Source organism: Phascolarctos cinereus, unplaced genomic scaffold, assembly GCF_003287225.1.
Source record: "Phascolarctos cinereus isolate Bilbo 61053 unplaced genomic scaffold, phaCin_HiC Scaffold_4;HRSCAF=312, whole genome shotgun sequence".
NCBI classification, from domain to species: domain Eukaryota; kingdom Metazoa; phylum Chordata; class Mammalia; order Diprotodontia; family Phascolarctidae; genus Phascolarctos; species Phascolarctos cinereus.
Genome location: NW_027555847.1, coordinates 319,661,278 through 319,687,954, shown reverse-complemented (window position 1 = coordinate 319,687,954; position 26,677 = coordinate 319,661,278). Strand labels below are relative to the sequence as shown.

The 26,677-nt window shown below is 42.5% G+C and overlaps 1 protein-coding gene across 1 annotated transcript; it reads left to right on the top strand.

Moving 5' to 3' along the window:
• Positions 1 to 12,234: 12,234 nt before the first annotated feature.
• OTP (orthopedia homeobox) lies at positions 12,235 to 21,013 on the top strand. The gene is given in 4 exon segments (XM_020998362.1): positions 12,235 to 12,271; positions 13,602 to 14,011; positions 20,482 to 20,619; positions 20,621 to 21,013. Coding segments are annotated over 4 exon segments (978 nt in total).
• The last annotated feature ends 5,664 nt before the right edge of the window (positions 21,014 to 26,677 follow it).

Genomic DNA, 26,677 nt, shown 5'->3' with positions numbered 1-26,677 from the left:
CATCAACTTGGATATTCCTTCCAATTGCACATATTGCTGCCCATGCACACTTTCTCATCCTAAGCAATACTTGTCCATGACCTCCCACAAGTTGTCCATTGAAGATCTACCAAATGGCCTAGAAATCTTCTTTTAGTCTTTAAAAAAAAACATTTCATGTGTACCAGCATTATATCTGGGGAAATAATCATCAATACGCCTTCAGAATTTTATGAACCATCAAAGGAATGCTGTTATGGAGGTGAAGACGTTCTGCTAAAAAGGGTGTGGGCAACATGACTAATGTGGAAATATGTCTAACATGATTGTATATGTATAACCTATATCAGATTGCTTGCTGTCTTGAGGAAGAGGGGAGGGAGGGAGAGAATTTGGAATTCAAAATATTTTCCAAAAGAATGTTAAAAATTGTTGTTACATGTAATTGGAAAAAAATATATTTTTAAAAAAGAATAGTCTCTCAGAGAAAGGCATTATAGACATGCAGAACTTTAATCATTGGTCATCAGTAAACAACATTTATTGATTATACACTTTGTATATAGCGCTGTACTTGGCAGTGAGGTGGGATAGAAAAGAAACAGAAGATACATCTCCTTCCCTTAAAGATTTTACCTTTTAATGAGGAAAACAAAACATACACATGAAAAGAGAAGAAAGGAACATGTAAACAAGTATGAATGAAATAGAAACTGTATTTACAAGTACTGCACAGACATTGGGTAATTTGATGATCATGATCAAATCAAATAAACCAAAGAAGGCTCTATTGGGGTGGATTTTAACTAGCTTTTGAATTGGGAGAGGGGATGACTTGTTAGGGAGAAGACAGGTATCCTAGGTAGGAAAAGGCAGGTGAAATGATTCAATTAAGATTGGCAATAAGTCAGTTGTGAATGAGGCACAACAAACAGATTTACTTGGGGGGGGAAGAGAATCTGTTCAATAAGTCAGTTGCTATTATTTTTGGGTGGGATAACAACTGCACATACCTTTGGACTTCAAAAAACAGATACTCTATATTAACAACTCTTGGTTTCAGCCAGATACAATCAAAGTTCTCATAGCTATCCGTCTGAGTAACTTGCACAACTGAGGTCACTGTTCATATCCATTTACCAAGTCTTTCCAAATTGAGATTGAACATCATTGAAAAGGGTGCTAGATGTATCAAAGAAAACTATTCTCTCTATAGCTTTATCTCATGGAGTGTTTGGGGATGAAGTGGCTTCTAGAATGAGACAGAGGAATGCTATAGCTCTTTTGGCAATCGAATTTTATTCTCCTACCTCTAAATTGCTATAAATGGATTTGCATTACCCTTTATGCTCAGAATCACAGAGCTGGAAGGAAACTCAGAGATAATTTGGTCCAATTCTTTTATTTTATAGAGGAACACCTTTTCCCTTTTCCCTTTCCTTCTCTTCTTTCCCTCATTTTCCTCCATTCCTTCCTCCTTTCTCTCTTCTCCTTCTCCCTAAAATCCACACTGATAAGTAGAAGAACATGGTAAAGATTGGGAATCACCCCTACTTCTTTATCTCCAATTCAAACTTTGCTTGAGGTATAAATTTACTGAAAAATTGACTTGGTTCATTGGCTAAAGTTTGGATGTCATCAATGTTGGTCAAACTCACATAGGACGTATTTTGGTATTTGATAGGGTTCATGGTACCTAAGTTATATTTGGGAAATCATAGCATAATAGACATGGATGTTGGTGAGTCCCTAGTTCTTTTGCTAAGTAGGACAATGCCTAAAATATGTCAGTACAGAGGCACCCTTCCCTGTTCACCTCAGCAATAAAAGAATATAATATTCCCTAGGATCTGAGCTGGAAGGGCTCTAAGAAATCATCTAATTCTCTCTGCCTTACCCCCCTTCCCCTCAGCCTCATTCTATAGGAAAAGAAACTTTGAATCAAAAGTGGCTTGCCAAAGATAGAAAGGTAGATAATAGCAGAACCATGATTCAAACTCATCTTTGAGCATGAATCCAAACATTCTTTCCACTATACTATTGTGCCTGAGGTTTCATCCAGTGAAAATCAATATCCCTCTAATGGGAGGCTAGGGATCCTCTCAAACCCCAGAAAAAGAGGGAAAGCAAATCCTTGTTCTAAGACGGCAGGAAAGAAATCACCTACAACAGCCAACCAACACTCCCTGGTTCCATATGTTAGCACTCATCAAAGGGTGTGAGGGTGGAGGTGGCAGCTTGTGACTGTGGGCTTTTAGTCCCTAATGCATAAAATGTCTTAGTTGGATGAATGAAAGAATTAGCCTAAGCTCTGATTTTTTTTTTACTTTAGTAGGCTTAAGGAAGACTTGAATGACCCTCTGCTCTCTGTGACTCTAGTGTGTGAATTTTAATCACCTTCTTAAGGGGATGAAGAAGAATTACACCTCCAACTGATGGCATAGATCTCAGTTGTCACAACTCAACAACCCAGCAGCCCAGCAAGCCAATGGCTAGAGCTTGGTAATGCACAAGGTACAGTGGCATTTCAAGTGAGTTCTATCTAACAGATAACTGTCTTAGGCATGTTATCCTTAATATGAATGTGTAAACCAAATAGCCTTCATGGCTACAAAAGAAATTTGTGGAAGAAATTGAAAAGCTTGTTTTTTGTATTTGTTATAATTGATTTCACTAATCAGCTCTTTTGTTTTAATTTACCAGCTCATCAATTTGTCTTTTGTCATTTTCTTTCTGAGACTTGACCCAACTTTTTTCTAGATGGACATTTTTAACTTTATTGGTGGGAACTCTTCAGGATTAATTTTTTCCTTTCTGAAGTTCTTAATGAGAAAAGCATACACTTATGTAGCACTTTAAGGTGTACAAAGTGTCTTCTATATATCAGAAGAGTCATTATAAAGTGTATAAGTTTATAAAGTATAATTTCTCTCAGGAGGGATATCAACACAAAGCCCCTACCAATATAGCATTAATGAGATGATCAGATCCCTTTCTTTTGAGAATTCTGAAAAATCTAAGGGGAAACAAAATGAACAGAGGAAGAAGGCAGGAGGCCTGGTAACATCAAGACACATCCCAACAACTTCATGGTGTTGTCCGACTCATAGTGTCTGATTTCTATGTTGGAGTCATCATCAGTCTGATCATGTCACTGCTCTGCTCAAGACCCTTCCATGGCTCTCTGTTGCTTACTGAAGGAAGGTCAGATTCCTTAATCAGGCATCTAGAGTCCTCTCCGATCTGAAGACTCTGTGTCCAGCTATACATCACATTGGTCCTCTCCTCATACTCTAAGCTTCATACAAACCGAACTACTTATTGTCTGGTGCTTCTCTACCTCCATACCTTTGTTTTTGATCTCCCTTAGCCACACCCCACCTTTGCATCTGTTAAAATTATACCCATCCTTTAAAGTTCTGCTCAGATGGCATGTCCTCCATGTAGACTTCCCCAAACTCCTAGGCTTTCCCCTTAGTATCTCATGTAGACCTTTACTTGCACCTTTCTTACATGCTTATCATGTATCATTGAGTCACTGAACCTGATAGTTTTAGGAGGTTCACAAACCAAATTGAAATAGTTTCAAATGACCAAAATGAATTGAAGCTCAAAACAAAGAACAGTTTATTTATTAGTAATTTAGTTAGAAAAACAATTTTCTTTGGGGAAAAAAGAAGAGATCTTCTTAAACTCTTTTCAATATTCTAAGATCCTCATAAAAAATACCTCCCTTTGAAACTGGAGGAAGCCAAAGGTTTGTTTCATTTGAGGCATGCATATTGGTGTAGGGAAAGAATTTTAAAACTACCTAAAGCTTTAAAATCTATTAATTATTCAAAGACTACAAAAAATATTTTGGGCCTTTTCCTTTGATGGCAAAATTAAAACACAAATAGGGTTGAGGCCCTTTATTCAGAGTTGGAACAACATATGAGAGCCATTGTTTACAATCCTAACAGGAGGGCCCTTCTGACCCTGGGCCTCGACTTAAACTGGTACACAAATGAATGATGTGTCCATCCATTTGTTTTTTCATCTTGGTCTACAATCTCCTATCCCAAACTGTAATTACACACATGCCCCCACATTGAATTCGGAGAGACTTTAATGTAATGTCTCTTCACCACTGCATCAGACCCCCGGAGTCATCTGGCTACACAGCTATGCCCCAGGGAATGGTTTATGCAGTTTTCATACCTTATGTGTGTTTTATTTTAGGAAGTTTGCATAGAGTGTGTGCTTCTAGATACATGCCACTAAGTATGAACGCCATAACAATCCTTATAGAAGGGATGCTATTAGGCGGTTTCTGAGGTCCCTTCTAGAGTCAACATCCCCTGACTCTTACAACGCTGTTTCTCCCACCCTGCTGCTATTCTAACCAACCCTAGCCCAGGCTATCTTAAAACTCGCCAGCAGCGTCTGCTGGGGTCTTGGAGAACACTGGGTGCCCGGGGCCGATGCCGCCCCCTTGGGGTAGGAGATATGGAAGGAGCCTCGGGAAAGGCGGGACCCTTCCTGGTAACTTCGGGCGGGCTCTGGTTTTGAAAGAGGAGTTGGGTTATTTTGTAACTCCACCATCCACCCAAGCCTCATTACCACCTCTTAATGAGACCCCTTTACTCCGTGACGTGCAACCGCTCCATCTCATTAAGGAAATCGCTCTTCAATGCTGATTATTTTATTTGCAGCCATAATTATATTTCTTTCGGCTAAATCACGGTTTAATCGAGCCCACATGGAGGGCAGCAGCACTAATTACGGCGGGAGATGCGGTGGCGGTGGCTGCCGGGCTGGCTGGCCGGAGGAAGCAGCACCCGAGGCGGGGCACGCAGCCCCTGCTATCCGGTCTCCTCCAGGGTAGGGTGGGGGGGGGAGGAGGAAAGGAAGAAGGGGGGAGGGGGTCTCAAATACAACAACTTATTACTTCTAATTCCCCAACTGTCACCAAATCACCTGCACGAAACAAGAATCTAATTTGTTAAGCTGGCATGTCTGCAGATGGAAGATCGATCTTCTCTTTAGATTTCTCTAATTGAGTGAATATAGACGCCCTGAATTAGCCGCACTTGGGGGGAGGGGGAGGAGAGAGAGAGAGAGAGAGAGAGAGAGAGAGAGAGAGAGAGAGAGAGAGAGAGAGAGAGAGAGAGAGATCAGAAAGGTAATGAGAGAATACATAGAAAAAGAGGAAGAGAATAGAGAAAGTGAGGAGAGAGATACAGAATAGAGAAAGTGAGGAGAGAGGGAAAGAAAGGGAGCAGAGAGAAAAAAGAATACAGAAAAAGCAGAGGGGAAGAGAAAAATAAAAAGAACAAAAATCTTCCTGATAAAATAAGCCATTTTACCTCTAGAATTGCCCCCCAAATAATAAAGAGAGGTGTGGATCGAAAGGCCCAGAGTGAATGACAGTCATATTTCTGTGACTAACTGGTTTTTTAAAGGGAAAAGGGTTAGGATGGCTGGAGCATGCTAACTAGCAGGAGAGAGGGGGGAGCGGGAGTGAGCACCGGCTGATCGCTGAAATGGCTTACAGAATTACATTTGTTTTTCTTGTGATTTTATTAAAAGTCACTCCTCATCTCCAGAATGCGTGAAAATATCTACTTTCCACTCAGATACACCACATTAACTTGTTGGAGGCGAATTTGTTTGTTTGTCTATTTTATTTATTTGCTAGATAAGATTGATGCAGTCTTATTAGCGGTATATCTAGTTATAGAAAGAGATAAGGATGAGATGTTTTTCTTTTTATTCCAATTACTAGACTTGTCACCTAACTGAATAACTGATATATGATTATTTATCTTGAGTAAATAGAAATCAGAAAAGCAACGAACTTAACCCATACAAACAAAATCTCTATGTTACTTATTATAGTCAGTGTATCTAATTGGGGACATTAGAATTGTGAAAGGCAAAGAGGGAAAAAGAGAGTGTCTGTCAATCGCAGGCACGGGTTTCCTTTGTTGGGCTGTATTCCTCCAACCTGCCTGCGAGTGTTCTTACAAAAACAAACAAAAGCCGTGGACCACAACACCCACAGACACCCGAACAGGTAGAGAGGGTTTTGGGTTTTTTTAATCCTTCCACGAAACAAACTGTGTAGGTAGTCGCGCTTGCTCCACAGCCGTGGCAACAAAAACAAAGAAGCTTTCTCTAGTCACCTTAGACTTCTGGATAGGGCTGTAAAATAAAGACGCCCTTTTACATATTTGAGGTTCCCGCTATTCGCCCCCCCCCGTCCCGCCACTTTCGGTGGCCCCCTCTGTATATCTGACAATTACTGTCATCTCGGATAATCTTGAGTAGACCCGCGCCTTCTGTTGACACACGCAACCTCCAATACACACACTCACGCTCGCGCATTCACGCTCCCTGCTCTTGGGAGGGGAGTGGTGCAAGAGACGAGAAAGATTGTGACTTTGGGCTAGGGAATCCTTTGCCTTTGTATCGGTAGACGTTTGGGGTCACCCGTTCCTCTGGCTAAAATAGCTTTCCCCCCTAAAAGACTGGTTGTCATCGTTCTGATGGGAATTAATTGAAAGCAGCCTGAGCCTTCCATCTAAGAAAACCGATTCGGCAGTGAAGGTTTCCACACACAGCCTGTCAGCCATCAGGCAATTTGAAGAGTTGCCACAGACTTGACCGAGAATATTTCCTGAATCAGACAGGGAGATGGGGATGTGGGAAGGATATAGGTATTTGGGATAGAGGATGGGGGATGGGATTCAAACTCAGCTATCCAAATGTCCCCAACCAAATTGGACCTGGACGTTTGTGCAGCTCGGGTGGGTGCACCTTACGTAGAACCCAGCGGCAAAAACAAGAACAAAACCAAAACCCAACACCCGCCTTCATCATCTATTGCCTATCAAAGTTCATAAAGCTGCTTTTATGAGAAGTGGATATTGGTACATAAGTCCCCCTTCATGCCCATTCGTACCTATCCCAAGCTTATCCACCACTCCCACATCCCAAATCTCTAAGGAAACAAAACCCTCTATCCCTAGAGCAAGCTTTCTCTAGCTTCTCAACTAGGAAGCAAAGAAAAGAGAATGCTAGTTAGGAACACTAACCCCAGCAATAGTTCCCGTTGACACTCTACGAAGACTTTTTTTTTGAAGAAAAGTCATATTTTCCAAATTGTGATATGTTGGCATACCACTGTGGGGTTGGCATGGAGAGTTTCTGTTCACTCACCCCTCCCCCTTTTCATTTGCTCTTCTTCTCCTCCCATCCAAAAGATGTCTCCTCAGGAAAGGAGAGAGCCTAGCTGGCCGTTTAGGTTAGTGTAGATCTTGAAAAGTAAACAGTAACGCGCACGCTACTTGATTTGCTTTCTGTAAGCAAATAACACCCAAAAGCATGGCTGTAATTTACAACGAATTAAAATTGATTCTTTTCATCAGGCAAGAAAATAGGAAAATGTGAGATCGTTAATTATTGAGGGAGGCGCTCCTCATTAAAGGGAACAATGTTACAATTCAGCATTTAATAGCAGGAATGTGAATAATAATGCACCATATTTCAGCCCGTTGTCTGCAAATAGGAGAAAGCAGTTTACAAACAACTCAAGCAGCCGAAAGTTACATTTAATAAACATCCCAGGCTTCTGTAAGTGTAAAAAGCAATTAGAGCGCTGAGCACACAGCCCATTTCTTGACCAAGCCTATTTTTTTTCTTGACAAAGGATGCTCAATGAACGCATAAATACAATTAGAAGGAAATTTAGAATTACAAACCTATCGCAGTAATTAGTATAAATCCATCTTTATAACATTAGGAGCTCAGCCCCTCTCTCCCCTACACCCCCATAACGTTTTTAGGTCCAGTTCCTAAACAGAAAGGCTGAGCTCAGCCTTTGCTGAGTATGCTTTCCCTTATTTCAGTACAGGCAGTGGGTGCCTGTACTAATCTGTTGTAGCATCATCCATCTAAACTTTGATCTAAAAATAACATACAAAAAACCCACAACCCCCCAAACTCTAAAGTTCTCCACCTTTCTCGGGCACCCAAGTCCCAGCAGGAGAAGCAGGTTGTTTGCCTTTAACCACTCCGTGAGCTTCGTTAAAAAGGAAAAGGGGGGGGGTGGGAAGAGGGAGAAAAAATGATTTCCCTGTGCCTAGCCCCTTGGCAGGCTCTTGTACAAAATTCAATCTCTATTTTTTATGAGAAGTAAACTGTCTAAATAAATTTTATTAGGGGCAACCAATATATTTTCTGGTAGTTCCCTTTGTTCCACTTTTATGTGTGTGTAACAATCTAAAACCTATTTATTGAGGAAAAATCACTGGATCCGTCATAGAAAATCCTTTTACTTTGCTTTGAAGTGATTTCTGAAGACATTCTTGTCATTCTGAAGATTTTGGGGCCATTGCGCTAAAGCCTTTCCTTGTTAGGGGCTTCAGCTCCCATGATCATGTGGGAAATGCCTTCAATTATCTACGAAAATAGGCCTGACTGGCTCTTTTCTGGCTGCCCCGAGAACGTGGAAAGATGACGGGGAATAAAATTCTTGTAAATACATCTCAGCCACAGCACAGGTGGATGCAGACATTTGACAGAACAAGTGGAGGAGAGGGAAAGAGCGCGGGAACACCGTTTTACACCTGACTATTGTCATTTTCTTCTGACGTGCCTCCTGTCAGCTCCGTTTCTTCTCCTTCTCTGCTCCTCCTTTCCCTCCCCCATCCAACCTCCACCCTGAGTGTGTGCCCACCCCCACGCCCGCCACATACACACCAGCAGACTTCCCTTCCTCTTCCCCCCCCTTCTTGTCTTTTTTCCACTCCCTGAGACGATTGTGCTCTGAAGTATTGGAAGAAATGATTTAGTTTGTTTATACTGCTATAAAAATCAAGAGCAGTTGAAAAGTCATAAAATGAAGCGGGCTATCAATCACGCCGCAACATTGTTATTCAGCAGTTACTAACAGAGATGGATAATCCTTAGATTTCGTCCCATTGTTATGACTCTGATGTGTCTTCACATTAACTATTACACATTTATTTATCGACCTGAAAGATACAACAAAGCAGAATATATGAGCGAGTGCAGGAGCGGGTGTGTGTCTGCGTGGCTGGAAACTTGTTCGAGAGTATGGGATTAGTGCAATACACAACCTCTACCCATCTGTACGCACACTTGTCGAGATGATGTGTTCCTCTCTCCTTTTCCCAAACGGGTGCAGTCCTGTCCTGCCTCCCTCTCTCCCCGCCTGCTCTAGGGTCACAGAAAGCTTTTCCTTAGCCGAGCACGCCATTCTATTCTTAGCAAAAACAAACAAAAAATAGGGAGTAAGGCCATTCTTCCTCTCCTCCCTCTTCACCCTCCCTGTAGCTTGCTCAACCCTCCCGACGCTCAGCTTACGATCGACCCCCTTAAGAATTGTGAATGACCAGCAAGCCCTACTCTAGTCGAAGGAGAAAAAAAAAACCACAAAACAACTGGCGCTCAGAGGCACTGGGAGGCGCACTACGGCCTAGACTCCACTGTCGTCCCCCCAACTCCCCCGAGGGTTAGCGTAGGGCTGGACCCAACTTTCCCTCTTGGCACCTCCGCCCCAGGACAATGCAGGACACTTCTTGGCCTTCCGCGCAACTGGGGCTCCTATTGGTGCTCGTGGCTGCTGATAGGGCTCCCTGATCCTTTCTCTCTTTTTTCTTCCCATTTATTGGGGAAGGGCGGGGCAAGAGGAGTTAAAAATCAAGGCCGGTGTTTTTTTTTTTTTAAGTGGGCTGCTGTGTGTGTGTGTGTCGGGGGGCACTGAGCTGTTTGGGGAACTCGGCGGTTCTCTAATCCGGCAAGCTGATCTTTCTCTAAAAGTACTTACAGGCACGCATTCCAAGGGGGAGGTTGCTGAAACTGAAACAATAAGAGAAAAGCAGCCACTCAAATAAACAGCTGATAGGTGCTGTTACTAAGAAACCAGCTCGGGTTCGAGCTCCCTGTCTACGTGTGTGCGCGCGTGTATGTGTGTTTCCCTGTCTCCTCAGCTTTATAAAAAGATGCAGCAGTGCAGCCGCGGCCCTGCAGGCTGGTTCAGAGGAACCGCCTGCCATCTCTGTAAGATGGAAATGAATCAATGTGGTTGAGGCCCTGAACACTCTTATGTTGTGAGTGCGTGAGCGCGCGCGCGCCCCCGAGGCTAAGGATAGGGTGGGCAAAGCGTAAGATGGGGGTGTGGGGGGGAGGATAAGGGAACAAAACTGCCCCAGAGTTCACTCTGTCTCCTCCTTTGTCTCCTCGCTCAGTCCCTGTCGAAACACATAGTGGAGGAGATACACGCGTACGCACACACACACACACACACATATGCACACGCACACACACAATTCCTCTCGCATCTGGTCGAAGGCAGCATTTTCAATGTTTTGTGTAAGTCAATTGGACGGTGAACAAAAAAAGCCATTTGCTCGGTATTATTTAAAAGACTTCATAGGACCACCCTTTTGTGGAAGCTTTATTTGCACCAAATGAATAATCTTAATTGCATCACTTTCGAATTAAAAATCAATGTTAATCAAGTTGGGAGTAGTAAATATCCGTTTTCATTGGGCCTGGGTAGAGGGCATTTTTCTTCTTTTGCAAATAAAAATACAAGTAAAAGAACTTTAAAGGGGCATTATGTTCTGCTACAAATACAATTGAAATGGATTGTTTAGGAGCGGATCAGAAATGGTACAGAATTTTGCACTTAATTTCCTCAGTTATCATTTACAATAAGACCCTCTTGGCTTGACAGCCAAGTCTAAACAGTAGTAAATTAGTACAAATTTATACTGATTTTACTCTAATAATCGTAATAAAAGCTTATAGATTTGGCACTAATTACATAAATGCCTAATGATCTTGAAAATTACTCTGGTTAGAAATATATTACTAATCTAAACTTTGTTGTTGGCTGGCTTTGAAAAATCAGAACATTAGAAATGGTTCGCTTCACTTGTGCAAAGCACTTTAAATTGTTCAAGTAGTTTAACATATTCAAGAGGAAAATAAAAAGCCTTTAACTTTATTTACGGCCTTAAATGGAGTTTAGAAACAAACTGAACTTGGAAACTTTGACCAAAAAGACCCCCTCTTCCAGTCCAGGGTGGGGGGCAGGATTAGGGCGGTGTTAAAAATTTCAGTCAGGACCAGAGAAGAATTGGGGAGGCCGAAGGAGGGGGGGAAGAGAGGACTAGTGGGAAGGCTTGTGTTCGCGCAGCGCTGACCCTTGGAGGCCCTACGAGCTGAGCCTGGGAGGACAGAGGAGCAGAAAGCCTGAAAGGCAGAGTGCCAGCTCGGCCCCCTGAGGAGGAGGGGGCTGGGCTGGACCTAGTGTTCTGTAAGCTGGGGGAGAGTAGGCGCATCCTCGCCACCTTTCTCTCCCGACCTCGGAGTCCCGACTTCAGGCACAAGCCTAGGGATAGAGCAAGGAAAAAGTTGCCTCTGGAGCCTCCAGGGAGCTCCGAGTCTCTTCCTTCCTCCCCACCTCTCCAAGTTCCAGTCCAAAAAGTGCGTTTGGACTCAGGGCCCTGGCATCCCAAAGTCTCCCCATCTCTCGCCCCAAGCACCGCGGTAGCCGAATCTCCTCCAGTTTATTAGGCTGCATTTGTCAAGTCATTGAAGGGTCGTTCCTGACAAAATCTCCTTCCACTTGCACCTCATTCACACATACCCTGGTCTTTCCTCCCCACCCCCACCCCCTTAAAAAAAAAAGGAGGGGAGAATAAAGAAAAGAAAAAAAGGAGTAGGGATTTGGGAGGGAAGAGAATGTTGGAGGGAGGGTGCGAGGGAAAAGAAGATGGGATCAGAGAACGTGTTGGGAAGAAAAAAAGTAAAAAGCCCAGGCCAGAAGCCCTGAGATGATGCCGTTGTCGCTGCAATTGCAGCTGCTGAGTTGCTGTTGTTCGTCAGTGTTGCTGCTGCTGCTGCTGCCGCCGCCGCCGCCGCCGCCGCCGGCGCTCCGGGCTGCGGGCGGGCGGGCGGAGTGGGGGACTCTCCGGGCTCTGACATTTGCAGGCTGCCCTCCTGATTGGTCCCCTCGCAGAGCTGCTCACGGGTTCATTCAACTGTTAAGCACCTCCCCGTCTCTCTAAAGGACATTATAATGCAAGAAGCCCCCTTTTTAACCACAAACCGAATTTTCTTTCATTTAGGTGATCTATATATATCTATATCTTATAGCTTATATCTTATATCTATTTTAAATAACTTAAAGCCGCTAAAATTTGGGGGGGAACAGCTTTCGCCCTGGAGCGGTGCGCGATGCTATCTCACGCCGACCTCCTGGACGCCAGGCTAGGTGAGTGTGTTCCTCTCGCCCCGGCAACCAGGAGAAGCCAGGGCAGGAAATAGTCAATTTGTTCCTTATTTTACCTTAATGCGCCCTAAATGGGCTAATTTCTTTAAAAGTAATTGTGTTGCATTAAAGTTTAATTTGATTTAACATCGTCTTTAAAAAAATCTATGGAATATGTAGATTCAAAAAAGGAGTTGGAGAGTATTGCTACTTTTGCTTTTCTTCCTTTTTCTTCTTTTTCTTTCTTTTTGCTTTTCATTTTTTTTCTTTTTGGGGAAGGGAAGATCTACATCACTGATAATTTGTTTGAAGCTTTTCTCTCCTTTTCTGTTTGTTTTAATTTGAGTTCTCTCTCTTCTCTCTCTCTCTCTCTCTCTCTCTCTCTCTCTCTCTCTCTCTCTGTCTCTCTCTCTCTTCTCTTTCTCTCGCTCTCCCCCTCTCTCCTCCCTCCCAACCTTAAAAAATAAGGTTAAGTTTGTCAAAAATCTGGCAGGAAGGAGAAGGCGATGAAATGTAGGCAGATTTCAATGCCTCTGGAAAAGAAAAAGACAAAATTTACTTTCACAGGCTGGCTCTTCCACTTTCTGGAAGGGGCTCCGAGATCCTGCTGACTAGGAGATTCCTGCCTTTCTGTTTACTGAAGAGAAAAGTTTAATTCTTTAAAGTTTGATTCACTGTTCTAGAAGCCTTGTCAACATCAGTTCAATTGTACTCGTTGGGGGTCTCCTGGCTTTTACTATACTTTTCATTATTACTTAGGCTTTGTTGAATGAGGCTCGAATTTCCAAACCCATTCGCATATCTGGGAGGAGATAGTATTAGTTGGGATTGAGGTTATCCCTGGGGTCTCAATTTGTTCCCGAAATGGAAAGGTTTGGAGATTTTCGTCAGAAGGTGAGAAGTGTATTGGCCATGGGGGAGAGTTTGCTCCTCTTTGGAAATGCAGGTGGGAAGAGCGATGGAGTTATGTTGGTTTACTGTTGCACTGGGGATGCGGTTTATCAAAAGGGCCTGGGACATGTTTTATTGCAGGGGATGGGAGTGTATTTTATTACAGGAGATACGGAGGTATGTGCTGTTTATCACTGGAGATGGGTCTAGAGAGTGGGGAAGGGGACATGAGGTATTAATCCACCTTGGGTTTCCAGATCGTGGACTAACAAGGCCAAGATGTTGAGAACTTTGATGGGCCGGCTGGAGTTGATGATGGTAGCAGTCAGGTCTTGATGGGCGGAGAGGATAGGGAGTTTCGCTGAGGTGAGAGAGGCAGGAGAGGGGTCCCTGTCTCGGCCTCTCGGGGAAGGTAGTGATGCCATTTCCTTTACATCCTCAGGTATGAAAGATGCCGCCGAGCTTTTGGGACACCGGGAGGCGGTGAAGTGTCGGCTGGGCGTGGGGGGCTCCGACCCTGGGGGTCATCCCGGAGACCTGGCCCCCAACTCGGACACGGTAGAGGGAGCAACACTCCTCCCGGGAGAGGACATCACCACGGTGGGCTCTAATACGGCCTCACTGGCGGTCAGCGCCAAGGACCCGGACAAACAGCCGGGGCCACAGGGCGGGCAGAACCCCAGTCAGGCTGGACAGCAGCAAGGGCAGCAGAAACAGAAGCGCCACCGCACTCGTTTCACCCCCGCGCAGCTCAACGAGCTGGAGAGGAGCTTCGCTAAGACTCACTACCCGGATATCTTCATGAGGGAGGAGCTGGCCCTGCGAATCGGCCTCACCGAGTCCCGAGTACAGGTATGTGGGGCCTTGGGGATTGCACTGCCTTTTCCTACTGGGAGAGTCAAAGGGGACAGAAAGTAGAGAAACGCGGTCTTGCTCCTTCTCCTCCTCCCCGCTCCCTGGCTGCTAGCTAAACCGCCTACGGGATTCTAGATCGGATTCCTTCCTCATCTACACCGTGCCAAGCTCAGAGTCGCCACCTTAGCTTCCCAACAGGCACAAAAACAGGAATTCACTCACAACCTGCCCTCGGCCCTTTACTGTGCGTCCAAAACATACACTTGAAAACTTTAACGTCTGAAGACAGAAGTGCGGGTGTTTCTGAAGTCAGTTCCATCTCGCTCCTGTGAAGAGAAAAATTCAGATATTTTCCTTCAGGTTAAGTCAGTTGGTAAAGTCTTAGTCTAGCTCCAATTATATACATATATCTCCCGTCCGTCCCTCCCCCACCCCCCACAAAAAATGTCAAAGGTTTGTTTCACTGTGTGTGTGTTTCCAGACTGATGCGACAATAAGTATGGTAAACATACACACACACACACACACACACACACACACACACACACACAGGAAAAGAAAAATACTTGGCCTAGAATTAACTCCTTACCAAAAAATCATACCCCGGCTTACATGGAGTGTATATTTCTCCTTAGTGAACTACACAAATACATAAGGATACATAGACGCCAGCTTTGATTCTTCATCGATTTTTAACTTTGATAGTCTACAGGGATCATGGTGCTAACTGCGAAATGGACCTCCGGACCCGTCTTAAACGGCTTAGATTTATCTCCTCAACATTCATTCTCTCTCTTTTGAACAACAGCGCTTTGTAAGTGATCAGAGACCTGAAGGGTCTTGGCGGTAGGCTGGGTGTAGTTAAGAAATAACGTTCACTTTTGGAAATATTGGCAGTGAAGAACACTACTAACCACTAGGCCAATGGGAAAGTATAAATAACCTAGGAGATTACGTTGATAAGATTCCTGAAATGTTTGAAATACAATAAAAGCCTAATAAATTTCTAACCTAAAAGCAGCGTTCGTCCCCAAACCCCGTTAAGAATATTGTGGAATTTAAGTCCAAACTCAACTCCCTAGATCTCATTCGCGAGCTCTCCAGGGTGCTGAAAAGCGGCATTAAGCCGGGCATCTTCTCTGGGTAAATTGGGGTAGTAAGTATCAAATCTTCCAGGCATTTTTCAAACAATCTAAACGGTTTGTTAAACCAAGGTCAGCTGCTTTGAAAAATTTAATTTTAAAAAGTCACGGTTGCTTCAGATGTGGATGTTATCCAGTAATAGAAGAGGGAGGGTGAAAGCAGTCGTAACATCGATACGTGTATATGTATGTATATGTGTACGTTCATATGTGCATATATACACCTATTACCGTATTTTTAAAAACTGCTCACATTGAATATTCTAATATACAGCAAATGAATGTCATCAGATGCCTAAAGTGGGCAAAATTAATAATAAGATAGTATAAAGGACACAACATAGTGACTATATTTTTTACACTCCAATAAATCTAAGTAGTTTTCCTTCTAAACGCTCAGACCTGAACCTATCCTCATTGAAATTATTCACTGAAAGCCCTTTAATTGCATTGTGCAGTGACATTACTAACGTGATTTAAAATTTTTACACCAGACGTCTTCCTAGATCTAAGTTTGAGCATTTACAAATAAGATTTTAAGATTTTCCTCAGTACAAAGATAATAATAATAACCAGGTAAATCGCTGTCTTGATGTTTCACAATGAGAAAGTATGGCGGTTATTTTCCCTCAAAGAAACAGCAACTATATATTAATTTTTGTTTTTAAAAGTAAGATACTTTTGCTTAACCTAGCCACATTGATAATTAGTTTAAATTAAAATAGAGATTAGAATTACAAATAAAATATAATTGGACAAGTGACTTTATGAAAAAAGAAAACGAGGTCTATTAAACTTTATTGGGTCTTCCAAAGGTTAATGACAGCGACTTCTATATTAGGAAAGTCATAAGTGAAATAAAATATAAAATATGTAATGGAAACAGTTATTTTCCAAAAGTACACAAAAGAAGTACGTAGGAAGAAAGAGACAAAGTACTTTAATTGTCTCAGCATAATCTCAAACCAAAGATAATAGCTTGAGACTGCTGATAGAAACAATTTAATAGAGTGGCAATTTCAATATTTTTAAAAAATAATGTTCTGTAGTTTAAAAAGTAATCAGATCAACATAACCTTCTTAATTAACATTTCAAAATGATTAACATTATGTAATGTAATGCAGAAATAATTTATGTGAAATGTATTTACTTCACAATTCACTGTACCATTGCTCCTTGACCAAATTCAAATTAGATAGTAATTGGTTTATGTTCTTATATGACGAGTACTTTATAGTTTCCTTTATAGTTAACAGATTGCTAGTGTTCTTTCAGTATGTGGGCCACCACACTGATTAAAGAATGATCTAAACATTTAATTTATTGCCATTGTATATGTTTTAAAATGCTTCTGATTCCAGAGTAAATTGTCCCGAATACTATATTTCAACCTACATTTAATTTATATTACACTTCTAGGCAATTATTAAATAGACTTCTACTCATATGGAGACCAATTCCATGTCTGATATCTCTCCTCTTTTCAGGCTGGTGTAATAAAACCATTCCTTTTATAGCATGCCATTATTAGAAACCAATTTCAGAATTATTTATAACCTGGAATGGCTTATTAAGCAGCAATGCGAGAATCATGCAAATTACGCGATCAAATGCAATATAATAAGCATAATCATTAGTCTCTAGCACGGATTAATTAACTTTCAATATTTTATTTACATAAAAACCAAATCAGTGAAATAACTTCAGCACAGTCAGGCTTGCCTTTCAATATTTTATACGAACCAAAATAATGTGCTGTAATTCCATTGACCGTGTCCCCCAGAATGGCCCCTGTCACCTGCCACATCTTAATAGGGGACAAGCTGAGAGTATTTTCTAGTTTTCTAATGGAATGAGAAATTGCATTTTCTTCCTCTCCCAGCACTATTAAAGTGTAATGAATTCGGCCCAGAGTTCACGGCTGGCTGATCGAAATGAACCTGAGATCTGAGCTTTAATACAGCTCTCCAGATTTCCTACCAAATCTTCACATTAATCATTCGCTGGATTCCAATGAGATCTTCATAAAGGTTTCGCTTCTGGGAAAAAAAAAAGTAATATCCACCCCCCTCCCCCATTTCTGAGCCATTTATAGCTAGGGAATTAAACGGGCTATATATTTTAAAATACATTTACAGTATGTCTATATTACTGTAACAGCAGATATCATGAAAATAGATTTTTAGATTCCAACCTCCATTAGACCCTCACTGTTGTATTAAGCATTTTCAGGGAATAGTTGCATTTCCAACAGAGTACAAAGTTGGCCAATGCTTACGGTTAATATATTTTCTGGACTTGTCATCTGTGCATTGTCAAAAATCTCCCTGAGGTTTTCTCTGCATTTTAATCTGTCATGCACTAGTTTTCAACTGGAAACATTCATATTTTTTAAAACATATGCGCCATAGCTTTGAACTGAGGCGATCAAATCTGATGGAGATTCTTTCCAACCTCAGTAAGCCATGAAACCATAAAAGATTGTGCAGACACCACTTAACTGTTAACCCTAAAACATAATTGAACACGATTTTTAGATTATTTTTTGTAATATTTAGTTCCTTAACAGCTGTTCATTTTGCTAATGGCTGATCTTATTTGCTGGTCTGCATAGATGGCAGTCAGTGACAAACCACTGCAGATTTCGGATCAGAACCCAGCCCTGTAAATTCCCCTTCCCTCCCCCAGCTTCAGGGCTTCTAAAAATATTTCGGGATTCTCCAGTCGAAGGCAAGACGAATTTGTAGAGCGTGAGGAATTCATCTTGTACTTATGTATTCTCCGAAAAACTGTGCGGAGTGGGTCCATATATTTGTGTAGTGTGAGTGAGTGTACAAGCACAAAAAGGGAGATGCAATCACCTTGAAACCCAACACCAGTTCATCCTTGTCTCATTCTCTCTCTCCATCCCCTTCCCTCCGCCTCCCCCAAACTGGGGTTAGAATTCAATTCCCAGAGCCAAAAGTTTTGCACCGGTTTATTACGGTTTGGAAGTAGACCTTGGGGAACCAGGTCGGCAGATCCTGCCCGGTTGTCAGAAACTCGGGAGTGAATGAAACACGAGAGGTTTCCAGACCTGCTGCAAGTCCCTGAGAAGGAATCCTCCAGTTCCCCCGGCTTCCCCTATAACCTGCTTCCTCTGAGTAACAGGCCACAGACAGCTCAATTCTAGGCTGGCCACATTGATCCCTTTCACTATGAAAGTTTCTGCAGCTTCATTAATCCGTCACGCTGCCAACTATCCGGGCTGCAGTACGGAGGAAAAGGACCCTCTCCAAGGAGGGTAAGCAGTCATCATAGTAAATGGGGCAGAGATGAGAGAAAAGTAACAAGGGATGGTCTGGCTACCAGATCCCATCCAAAAGGCAGTTTTCTGAAAAGATCACCCCTTCTCCGAATTTTATGAGAGTGAGGAACTCCAGATTACAAAATAATTCAGTACTGGAACTTCAGAGCATGTTTACAAGTAGTTTAGGGGTGTTCTGGTGGCCCTGTGTCCATGTCACCTACTTCAGGTAGAACAATGACAGGTGCAGCTATATGGAGGGTGACTCATAAGTGGATGAGGGTAGACCCCTATGAATACAATGGTCAAATTACGTCTCCTAAATTTTATAGTAAACTCATTCAATCCTACAACTCCATCCCATGTAATTTTTTTTTAATTTCCACATGGTTAAAAGTGTCCAGATGACACATATGCATAACCAAAAATTTTCCAAGCATCAGTTGACCTTTGGATTAAAGAAATGAAAGCCTAGTTAGTAAACCCCAAAATGAATGTCCTAAAATACAAAGATGATAATCAGCATGATGATGATTCTCTACAGAATCCTAGTGCCATTTTAGTGACTTTGGCAGCTATACATCAGTATAACAGATAAAAGCTGAAATTCCAGGAGCAACTAATAAGAAATAAAACAAAAGTCCTCCACTTTTGTTTGGGGTATTATTTTCACTAATCGAATGTTTTTCGTTGAGAAAGGAAGAGGTTTGTCAAAGCAAAATCAGCTATTATTGACACCTAGTGCAAGATTAGATCAACGCCTTCTCTTATTTGCGACATTAGAGAGACAAATTCACTTTCATCCTATGACTAAGGAACTGAAGCTAGGCCTTAGCTTTTGGAACCTCTACATAGCTCAAGAAAATAGTAGGGACCTGAAGACAAATCAGTTCAGAGGCTCTGAAAATAGATTACAGGACTCTAAAGGACACTTAGAAAAGGTGCGGTGGAAGTGGCTGCAGACACAGATGTAGATTAGGTGGGAAAGCTTGGGGCAGTGGCAACAAACATTATTGGGGCAACTTGGGGACACTGGAGGTCACAGTGGTTACACAAACAATAATGTGAATCAATGGCACTTACCTTCCCACACTAAACCTTGCATTAACCTATCCATCCGTTCACTCCACAGCTAGACTATAAGGGTTTTTCTTTTATCTTTTGTATCTGACCATTGTCGGCCACGGTATTTTTGTTTTTCTTTCAAATTTTAAATTTCTAAGTTTTCTGGAAATGTTATACTATGTATAACCTTATATTGTGTTAGAAATATATAGCTATAACCCTCTATTGCATCACAAACATTACAATGGGAAATACTTAGGTTTACATATGGTTTTCAATATATAAAGCTAAGAAATACATACGTATTCGTACAACATGCTGTTTTTCTATGTAGACCTATACAACACAGAGCATCTCCATGTAAGCATGTATTTTCTAGGGCATGATAGATATACTTTGTGCATACCTTCACACAGAACATATACGGCATATAAAGCCAATACACCCATCCCCATAGGGCAGGGCACATTTATTGTACTCAAGGAATATCAACAAGATTAGTACTAACAGAAATATGCCTGCATGGATAATGTGAGGTTGTGTCTAGTAGAAAACCTAAGCACTGTGTAAGCATAGTGTCAACATTGAACAAAAATTAGGCGGGAGGAGTGAAGATAAGGGAGAGGAAGAATCAGAAATTATGTTCTGTGTGGCTCTGGGTATTTTTAGCCAAATGCCCTTTTGCCTTTCTTTGTATCCTCAGCGCTTAGTAAGGTGCCTGGCACATGCAGGCTCTTAATAAATGTTTATTGACTGACCGACCCTTGCGCCAGTGACTGCCATCCACCTAGTCCCATCTCCCTGAATTGGACTGCTCGGCGCCCGTTTGGTCTGTCTCTTCCTGCCCTTCTGGCTGCCTCGCTAACTTTAGCCTCTGTCTCTGTGTCCACCTCTCTGTCTCCCTTCCTCGACCTTGTCTTCCCCTACCCAAATCACTCCTCCCCCACCCCTCCCCAACCCGGCCCCCTTGCAGGTATGGTTCCAGAACCGCCGCGCCAAGTGGAAGAAGCGCAAGAAGACGACAAACGTTTTCCGGGCTCCCGGAACGCTGCTGCCCACGCCGGGCCTGCCGCAGTTCCCCTCGGCCGCCGCGGCCGCAGCAGCCGCAATGGGGGGACAGCCTGTGCTCCTTCCACGCCAATGACACCCGCTGGGCAGCGGCTGCTATGCCGGGCGTGTCGCAGCTGCCGCTGCCGCCCGCGCTGGGCAGGCAGCAGGCCATGGCGCAGTCCCTGTCTCAGTGCAGTCTGGCGGCCGGGCCCCCGCCCAACTCCATGGGCCTGTCCAACAGCCTGGCGGGTTCCAACGGCGCCGGGCTGCAGTCTCACCTCTACCAGCCCGCCTTTCCCGGTATGGTGCCCGCCTCCTTACCCGGCCCGAGCAATGTCACGGGCTCGCCCCAGCTCTGCAGCTCCCCGGACAGCAGCGACGTGTGGCGGGGCACAAGCATCGCGTCCCTTCGCCGCAAAGCACTAGAGCACACAGTGTCCATGAGCTTCACCTAATGCCCCCTTTCCCCGTCCCCAGGCCCAAATCCCGAACCTGCTCTCCTCTTTCCCGATGGCCCAGCAGCATCTCACCCATTTCCTTTCCATTCCTCTGGCCTCCCCCCTACCCCACAGCACTCTCCCACCCCCACCCCTGCACCTCCCTCCTAGATACCCCCTGAATCCCCTCTCCTTCTTCTGCTCCCCCTGTCCCCAGACTCTTTTCTCTCTCTCCACGCCTCTTCCTTTGCTCTCTAGTCACCTCTGCTCACGAGGCCTCCTCGTCCTCCCCTTCCATAAGCTCATCGCTCTCCTTGACTTCTTCTTACTCTGACTTCTAACTCCCTTACTCCCTTTCCACGCCGCACCCCCCCCAGCTAAATGCCAGTTTCTTTATCTTCATCGTCTTCCCCCTACACTTGACCCTCGAAATTAAATCCCTCTGTCCTTTTTTCTACTCCAGAATGTTCACCCTCTCTTGGGCAACTTCTTTGCCTCTCCAAGCCTTTGCCACATTTCTCTCTCAAACCCCGCTTTTCAGTTACGCCTTCTCTTCTTGAAGGATTGTTATCACCGTCCACATTTCCTATTCTCACTATCATGCCTTACCCTCCTTGTCTCCTCTTTCTGTTCTTCTACCTACATCTCCTATACCTTCTCATGACTCCCCCAAAGTTTCCTCTTCATTGCCCGCCTCCTCGTCACATTCTCCTTCTTCATTTCCCCTCTTACTCTTCCCTGCCTCGCTCACCTCCCCCCACCCTTCTAGCACCACGCGAAATGCATTGTTCCCGCCATTTTACTTACCAGGGAGTCGACTCAGGATCTGAAATCAGACACCAATGGACTGGTTTGTGGGCAGAAATACACACACACAAACACAAATATACACACACAAAACACCTAAGTCACACAAGGACATGCTGAAGGGACAACGCAATAGGGACTTTTGTCTTAAAGGAGGACAAGTGTCTGCTACGTCTGCCTCATCTAAGGGCCTAATTGATCTAATTTAATTTTTCTGTCTCCTCCTCCTCCTTCTCCTTCTCCTTCTTCTCCTTCTTCTCCTTCTTCTCCTTCTTCTCCTTCTTCTCCTTCTTCTCCTTCTTCTTCTTCTTCTTCTTCTTCTTCTTCTTCTTCTTCTTCTTCTTCTTCTTCTTCTTCTTCTTCTTCTTCTTCTTCTTCTTCTTTCTTCGTCTCTTCCTCCTCTTCTCTATTCACCTGTTACTCACCCTACCCAGCCATTTCTTTGGCTTGCTGCGGAATATTGTTTTCTTGTCTTCTTTTTCTTTTTTTAAGCACAACAATGTGGGAATACAAATAGGAAGTTTCTTAACAGGAAATTGCCACTTGGCTGGGAGGCTGAAGCAGACTAAGAAAGTTACACGATGCATACTGGAGAGGTGATCTCACCCATTTTGATAAGTATTTATAAGGAAGAATTAAAAAAAAGTCCAAGTAATATTTCCTTTTGTAAAAGCAAAAGCCACATCCCTTTTCTGGGTCTTTCAGGTTTGGCTTTCTGTTGGTTTTGTTTGACTTTTCTATCTTTGTTCTTTGCCACTCTGTCTGTCTCTCTCGGTTGTTTTGTTTGCTGTTGCTGTTGTCCCCGCTGCACCTAGGCTAAGGCCACTGGCCCCTGCTGAAGGAGCAGGTCCATGACCAGGCTGGGTGCCTGCACATGGACATCTCCAACCCTGCAACTTTGTACAGAGAAACACAATCAGCTTTTTCTGCATGTGCTGGTCAAATCCAACCCCAGAGAACAGAAGCTATTTCTAAGAATGAACAAACATGTGAAATAGGATGTTTTGTGTAGATAAAGCATTCTTGTTACATACTGGTCAATTTGTGATATGTTTTAACTTATTGTCTGTGCTAATTTATTGAATTTGGTTTTCTTAATAAATGTTTGAGCGAATATAAAGCATATTATTTGACTTTTCCGGACAACTTTATATCAAGTTAAATGTAAATGGATAAAATAAAATCATTTTCAGTATGTGATATGGAGAATTATGGGTTTTGGTTTCGTGTACGAGTAAGTGGTATTTGGTGGCCAGGGAGGGGCTTCTGGTGTAATTCCTATTCAGATTCAGGGGCAAGAAATTATCAACATTGGTTTGCTTGACCTTTGAATTTGGGGCATTTTATTTAGTACAATCACTATATTCATTGTCAATACACTTTGTTTAAGCTTTCTAGTTTCTAGCCTGGAGCATAAATCAAAGGAGATTTGCATGGGAGCAAAGAGATCGATTAGTAAGGAGGGGCCTGGGAACAACAGATAGATTCCTAGGAAGACTAGAGACCCTGGCTCTACCAGTGCCGGATTCAGAATTAGGGGTGGGGGTGGGGAAGCAGGATGGCCAGTCTAGGGACTCAGAAGAGTTTCTTTAAGGTGAAGAAGTCCACCTGTTGTTTTGGGTTCAATCCTTAGGGTGGCAGCAGGTGTGTGTGTGTGTGTGTGTGTGTGTGTGTGTGTTGTGTGTGTGTTGTGTGTGAGAGAGAGAGAGACAGAGAGAGAGAGAGAGACAGAGAGACAGAGAGACAGAGACAGAGACAGAGAGACAGAGAAAGAGACACATAGAGACACACATAAAGACAGAGAGAGAGAGAGAAAGAGACAGAGAAATGTCAGGGAGGGCAGGAAGGAAATCGTAGTAAGAGAGCACTGCTGAATGTATGGAGACAAAAGAAAGCGGCTCTGGGATCTCTTGTCTTCAAGAGTGGTAGTGGGCAAAAGAGATTAACGCTCCTTGTCTTTAACAGATTCTGTGTCATTCAGAGTCAGAAGGGCAGTGTCTAAGCTAATTGTTTCTTCAGGGTTTTGACCACATCAGGGGGCAGCTCAGGGGCTCAGGTTTCCCTTTGTCCTTCCCAAGGCTCCAAGTTCTGCTTCCTGGCACTGGCAACCTGCTAAGTATAAATTCTCTGGGTAAAGGATGCCACTGAAACAGCCTTTCATGCTGGTGCCTGGGAGGGGCAGGGGACTCCTGGCTGAGAGGTCTGCCCCTGTTTAATAAAACTACCAACCTAGGCAACATTTCATCACAAGGTGCTTTCTAAGTGCCTAGCATTTTGTGTAATCCATTTTTGCACATGGTCTCTTGCCCAGGGACTGGTAACAGTTCTGAGCATCCAGTAGTAAATAATGTAATGGGAAGGAGAGGGATGAGTTGGTTTAAAAATGGAACTTCCCAGCAGGCTGTGTCTATGAGGCCAGGCTATCCATCGAGGTCTATGTCACCTAAAAGAGCTATACCTTAAGCTAAATCAAATTCTTGCCTTGAAATGTGTAAGGATTCATAAGAGGTTCTCTTTCCCATAGAAAATTTCTTTATTTGGCTACTATAATAGTAAATCCTGTTTCTGAATGCTTCCCCCCCATTTATACTAATGAACTACCTGTGAGCATAAAGGACTTCCTCATTGTTACTTAGTTAAGAATCCCAATTAGTGAGATCTACTCATTTTTTTCCCTTATCTTTGGTGGGGGGGAGGAAGGAAGTCTTTGGAAATTAAATTGATAGATAAGTCTCACAGCATTTCAATTCTCCACTTTCTGAAACATTTTTGATTTAACTTTTGAAAAAGTTTTATTAAGAGACTGCTCATTTTGTCTTTCATTAGGAAAAAGAGACTTTTTTTTGGCATAATGAGGGTCACACCAATTTGTCACTTCTCCCATTATCTTTAACTCTTCAGTAGGCGAAGTATTGTTTTCTTATTTTTAAATTTCAGTTTGCTACCTAATGTCTCCCACCTATGCCAGCACTTGGCAATTGTTTTTAGTTGGAAATGATGTGCAATGTGATCTCAAATCACATTTTAAAGATCAGTACAAATCACACATTGTGTCATCCAGGGAGCATGGAAGATTGTTTACAAGAATGCTAATTTTATAGCTTCTTTATGCCACTGTAAAGCATAACTTTATGATGTCGGAGTGCAATAAAGAATGGTAAATGGGATCTTTGAAAACATTGGATTTCTCCAAGGCAGGGAAAGTGACATTTGTGATTGGGAAAAAGGTTTCAACTTATGACACTGATGAGAAGCTGCAAATCAACAAAAGTAATAGATGTTTCGAAAGAGCTTTGTATTTTGAAAAATAGTAATTATTTTATCAGTGTTTTAATGAAAGTTCACAGTGCTTTGGCTTGACCCAACTTTGGTATAATCTCTGTTTCCATGGTGATAGATTTTCATGTTATAGATGTTGAGCATTTCTAAAGATATGTGTAAGTATGTATGTATGTATATACATATGCATATACATATGTATACATACATGTGTATACACATGTATATATGTATATGCATATGTATACATATATACATACATACGTATATACATATACAGATGAGTCTTTCTAGCCTAAATTCTCCAAGTTGACTGAGCTACTCCTGCTTAACAAAGATCAAAAGCTAAAGAATGAAATTTTCTATCATGTATTACAGGTTAAACGGGAATGCTGTAAGTATGAAAGATCTCTGCCTTTGAAGAAAAAAAATACATCAGAAAATAGAATGACGCTTCATCCTATTTTTATTCCTCACTAACCATTCTGATTCAGTACTATTAAAGTTATGCAAATAGTGATTACATTACATAAGAGAATAAGGACAAAAGCACAAGGAAGAATAATTGAAATGAAGCAGGTAACTAGAACTTAAAGGTGTCCTACCCTTAGTGAATTGTACTTTTTTTTGTGCTAAGCAGTCTTCTTAGACATTGAATGGTGTTACTAAGGCTCTATAAAGGCCCATTTAGGTATAGATAGATTACATAAATACATATATACATACATATATATGTATATATACACACATAGATTCAATAAACATCCAACAATGATGTTGAACTTGTTGCTTCAAGGGGAGGTAGAAAAGAGAGGATGTAATAAAGCAATGTACCCCACTAAAGAAGGCGATTGCTGACTGAAAGCTCAGGAAGGTAGGAACTCAGAAGACAGAAGATCGTTTGGTTTTGCTACCATATATTCTACACCCTCAATGATTGCTTCCCCTGAAAATGAAAATGTGTTTTAATTTGTATTGTGGACTTCAAATTTTCATTTTTAGGGTAAAAAAATTTAGCCCCTGAAGATGTGTCTTGTGTAATGGAGGTAGTTAACCTGTCAGTTGAAAGTACGTAACCTTCCTTTTCTCCTTTTCATGACACAAAGGTAATCTCATCTGAGGGCATTTATGTGAAGAAATAACAGCATGGCATGGTGAAACTACTGGCTCATTAATCCTGGCATCTACTTCCTACAGGGTTCCTTGATTAGTTAAATTCATTCATTGGATATTTCAGAGTTTTTGATTTGTCACCATTGGCCAGGTTCACTGAGTTCAGGCTAAATTGAGCCAGAAGCAATGTTTATTAGTAATTTTGTAGTACAGACTACCCTAATAATTCAGCACAAATATCTCATCTGAAAAATATCCATTCACCCTAGCATCTAATGTGGCTTGCAGCTGTGTTCATAAGGAATTGAAAGAACACAAGTGATTGGGCATGTATTTTCTAAATTATTAATATGATGGCTAATAGCTGTAAACCCATCTTCATATCCAAAGCAGAAATTAAGATCCATTTTAAGTGAGAAAGCCCTGGCAAAGGGGTGTACCTCCTGCCTGGCTGTCTGCTACCTATCACCAGTCCAGATGATT